General features: G+C 33.3%; 1 protein-coding gene across 1 annotated transcript in view; it reads right to left on the reverse strand.

Moving 5' to 3' along the window:
• Positions 1-2,278: 2,278 nt before the first annotated feature.
• cplx4c (complexin 4c) overlaps positions 2,279-4,627 on the reverse strand; it is a 9,361-nt gene continuing 7,012 nt past the window's right edge. The window contains exon 3 of the mRNA XM_016286938.1: positions 2,279-3,359. Coding sequence (XP_016142424.1) covers positions 3,135-3,359 — 225 coding nt within the window. The 3' untranslated portion in view covers positions 2,279-3,134. The remainder of the gene's footprint in view (positions 3,360-4,627) is intronic.

Consider the following 4,627-nt stretch of genomic DNA (forward strand, 5'->3'; position numbering starts at 1 on the left):
TTATGGATTATGGACTCGTATTTTAGCTGGAAGCAACAGTTTAAAACATCTTAATGATGGATTTGTTTCTTACAAATGCAGCTTTTCTCTTCACAAGACATTAACTGATGTACTGGAGTGCTGTGGATTACTTGTGGATTATTGTGATGCTTTTATCAGCTGTTTAGACTCTCATGCTGACGGCACCCATTCACTGCAGAGCATCCATTGGTGAGCAAGTGATGCAGTGCTACATTTCTCAAAATCTGATGAAGAAACACACTCATCTACATCTAGGATGGCCCGAGGTTGAGGATATTTTCAGCAAATTTTCGTTTTCGGGTGAAATACTTCTCTAAAGGAATATATGGTATGACCATCATACTTGTCAAAAAAAACAAAACATGATAATACCTTATTCTTTCTGTATTTGTCTTGCTCTGGATGGTTAATGGGCTCTTCACATGAATGCTTTGGAGCAGGGTTTTAGCATGTAGCTGGTATTTGTTACCAAAACAAGTCTTTATCTGTAGAAAGATTTAACTAAGCTATCTAAGCATCTCATGTCTATCCAAAGAACTAATGTCTTGATCTATAGGAAGTTTTATGAACTAATGCTGCTAAGTAAGCAATCCTGTGTCTGTGGTTATCTGGTTATCTATTCTTAGGCTGTGTTGTGATGCATGTGCAGAAAAGAGATAGAAGAGATAATCTGCTGTCCATTGTGAAGAAGAGACTCTTGTTCATCATGATAACATTTATGGATGGAAGAAAAGTCAAGGGATTTCTGAAGTAAACCATTGCAATACTCTTTTAACATTCAACTCTCCTGTAATCTATTTTCAACTAGTACTGAATTGATCTTAAAGGAATGTTCATCCAAAAATACAAAATCTGTCATTGTTTATTCAGACTCAAACATAAAAGTTTTACATTTACATTCATTTATTTAATCAACACTTTTTTTTCTCCATACAACATAAGTTTCTAGTAAATGGGACATTCAAACTTAAAAAATGATAAAAAGCACCATATGTTTCCAAACATCTTTATATTCATTATAGTGCATTATATTCCATTATATAGTGCAAGTGAATTTTCATTTTTATGTAAACTATTCCTTTAAAATTTCATTTCAGTATTTTAGTTTATAAGGCTTTTACAGTTGCGGTCATACGTTTACATGCAACTTGCAGAATCTACCAAATGTTGATCATTTTAAACAAAATAGGAGGGATCATAAAAAATGCATGCTGGTTTTTTTTAACTATCCAATTATTATTATTTTATTTAATACTGAAGCTATTTCACTTAACAGATGCATAGTCCAAAAACAAAATAATCCCTGAATTTACACACACACAAAACCCCCCTGGTTCAAACGTTTACAGACATGATTCTTAATACTGTGTGCATTTTCTTCATATTTGAACCCTTTCCAACAGTGACTGTATGATTTTGAGATGTATTATTTTCACACTAAAGACAGTTGAGGGACTCGTACACAATTAAGGGTACAGACAGCAGAAAAAATGTTCATCCTTTTCCAAAGTTTTTATGCATGTTGTTTGACTCTGATTGTAGGTGGTGGTTTATCACAAAGGCAGTTTAATTAGTTTTGCTTCATAATGAAGTTTGATTAGCTGATGGTGTTGTCCCAGTTATCTACTTTTTACATTCTTCACTTTGAGATTGTCGTCAGGCTCTGATGGTTACTTCATTATAGGGTTAATGTTTGGGGTCAGACTTGGAATTAGGTAAAGGTTCAGTCTTGAAACAATGGTTAACCGTACCTAAACGTAAGGTTTAAGGAATCGTAAGTGACATTTTGGTCTCAAGGTTTAGAAAATAGATGTTGAATGTAAAAAAAGTGCAGAAAAGTCCAGCTCTTCAAGAGTTAAATCATGCTGTAAAAGTTAAATCATGCGTGTAAGCAAGTGACCAACAAGTACTGATCAACTGCATACATACAATTTGTGTAGGATTTTCTTTAAAACAATTTTCACTTACAAATTGCTAGTAAATTTGACAAATAATTACAAATAGATGGCAAGTAACACATTGTATTAAACAACATTTTGAGACTGAAATAGTATATATATTTTTGGTTAAACATACTCCAGTAATCTTCGAAAAATAATTTTTTACAATGTACTCAAATGCAAAACTTCATTTGATCAGAAACATTATTAAAAATCATTATAATGCTTTATAATGTTATTAATCTTCAGGACTTTAAATACAATCAAACACATGGACTCATTTTTTATGTAAAGATGGCAAATACTTTATTTTGAGTTCATGCTGACAATAGAATAATACAGTAAAGCATATTAAATTAATCTGGAAATGTAATGCTGACTAAAAACATAAAGAAAGAAACAATGAAGCCATTTAATTAAAAAAAATATGTAAAACAATTCCCAAACCAATTGTGGACCCATCAATAAATAGCCGGATGATTTCTTACAAGAAACAAAATTTTAAAAACATATTTTTTGCATTGCATTTTTCCATTATTTTATTGAAAGTTAAGCACATTTGTTATGCAACTTCTCAGTAATGTAATGTGGGGAAAAAAATTATATATTATTTAAATGATCACATTTTCACATGACTCTTAATTCTAGTGTTTCATTAGTGCAAACTACTTCAGATGAAGCAACATTATTTTAACATGTCCACTGATGCTTATTGTTTTTCAGAAAAAGAGCAGATATCCACAGCTTTGCATTGCTTTGCATGGTTCATCCAGGTAGGACATGATTCTAGTTCAGTCAGATTTTAGAGTTCAGTTTAGACAACATTCATATTTGTTAGTTTATTTTCCTCTGATATAAGTTGTCTGATTAGCAGACGATGTTAATCCAGAATGTCCTGCTTGGCTGAAGCATGTAGAAAGCCTTGTAACCTCTATAGTATATTGCACTATTACCCTCTTAAAGGGACAGTTCACTCGAAAATGAAAATTCAGTCACCTTTTTGTCATTGCATAACTGTATGTTACAAATGTTGTTCAGAATAAGATTTATAAGTCATATTACAGGTTGAAGGTGAATAAATGAGGACAGAATTTTCATTTGAGTAAAATATTCCTTTATCATTAAAAATATATTTTTTTAAATCCATACGTGTTGGTTTGTTTAACCGAATAATCACATCATGACACATTTGTCTTCCGCTGCCTGTTTGACCTCCGTCATCGTGCTCTGAGCTTTGGCTTTGATCGAATCAAAGTCCACGTCCATGTTCTGGAGTTTTCCTAGAAAAGAATCGTTCATCTCTTCCTGTTCCTCGTCTTCATCCACCATCTTTGCCAGCTCCTCGGGAATGTCCAGGTCGTCTCCGGCCATCTGGACGGTGGCTTCATCTTGAGCACTCTGTTTTCAAACAATGTCGAAAGAAAAACAGGCATAATAAAACTGTTTTAACCCTGTACACATGAAATAATAGTCTGTTTGAAATGGAACAGTTTAGACAAAATATAAAAACAAAAATTCGCATATGCGTGTTGTATCCTACTTGATCCATCAGTATTTTAAGGCTCATATAGGCTGATATAGTGAGAAAATTGAGTTTTATTTAGAGGCCCAAACTGAGCAAAAATATGCAATTTGGTGCAGATGCTGATATTTATATGATCAAAGAGTGATGAAAATCTGATGCTTGAAATGTAAAATAATGAGATTTGTATAGTAGATACTTACATAAAATGATATAAAAATCAGTCATCACTCCATATCTCCAATAGTGTGTCTAGTAAGATGATATTTAGATGCTTAGTTTGATGATCAAAACATATAATGCGATGCAATGCAATACAATGATGATTTTATATAGCAGGATTATATAACAGGATTTTATAGATAATCAAGTAAATCTATGTTGCTTCAGTCCAGTAAGTGTTCATCTGGAAATATTAACAATATTTAATAACAAAGTTATTCTCACATTTACTTGATAAACATCAGTAAAGATTTCACAGCAAAAAAGACATATGAAGCACAAGCTTAAAGGGTTAGTTCACCCAAAATTGAAAATTAGGCTGTGTTTTACTCACCCCCGAGGCATCCTAGGTGTATATGACTTTCTTCTTTCAGACGAATCCAGTCGGAGTTATATTAAAAATGGTCTTTGATCTTTCAAGCTGTTTCATGGCACTCAGCGGGTGTTGCGTTGCTTCAGTCCAAAAGAACTTAAATAAAAATCACCCATCCATAAAAAAAGTGTCTCACACGGCTCCGGGGGGTGAACAAAGTTTTTGTAAGAAAAATATCCATATTCAAAACGTAATAATCACTCTAATCTAGCTTGCGCTCACTGTTGTCTGTTTACAACCGTGAGCGCAAGCTAGATTAAAGTGATTATTAGGATTTGAATATGGATATTTTTCTTACAAAAACGCATCAATTCGCTACAGGAGGCCTTTGTTCACCCCCCGGAGCCGTGTGAGACACTTTTTTTATGGATGGGCGATTTTTATTTAACTTCTTTTTTACTGAAGCAATGCAACACCCGCTGAGTGCCATGAAACAGCTTGAAAGATCAAAGACCATTTTTATTATAACTCCGACTGGATTCGTCTGAAAGAAGAAAGTCATATACACCTAGGATGCCTCGGGGGTGAGTAAAACACAGCCTAATTTTC

The sequence above is a fragment of the Sinocyclocheilus grahami genome, unplaced genomic scaffold (genome assembly GCF_001515645.1).
Source record: "Sinocyclocheilus grahami isolate Dianchi unplaced genomic scaffold, SAMN03320097.WGS_v1.1 scaffold216.1, whole genome shotgun sequence".
In the NCBI taxonomy this organism is placed as follows: domain Eukaryota; kingdom Metazoa; phylum Chordata; class Actinopteri; order Cypriniformes; family Cyprinidae; genus Sinocyclocheilus; species Sinocyclocheilus grahami.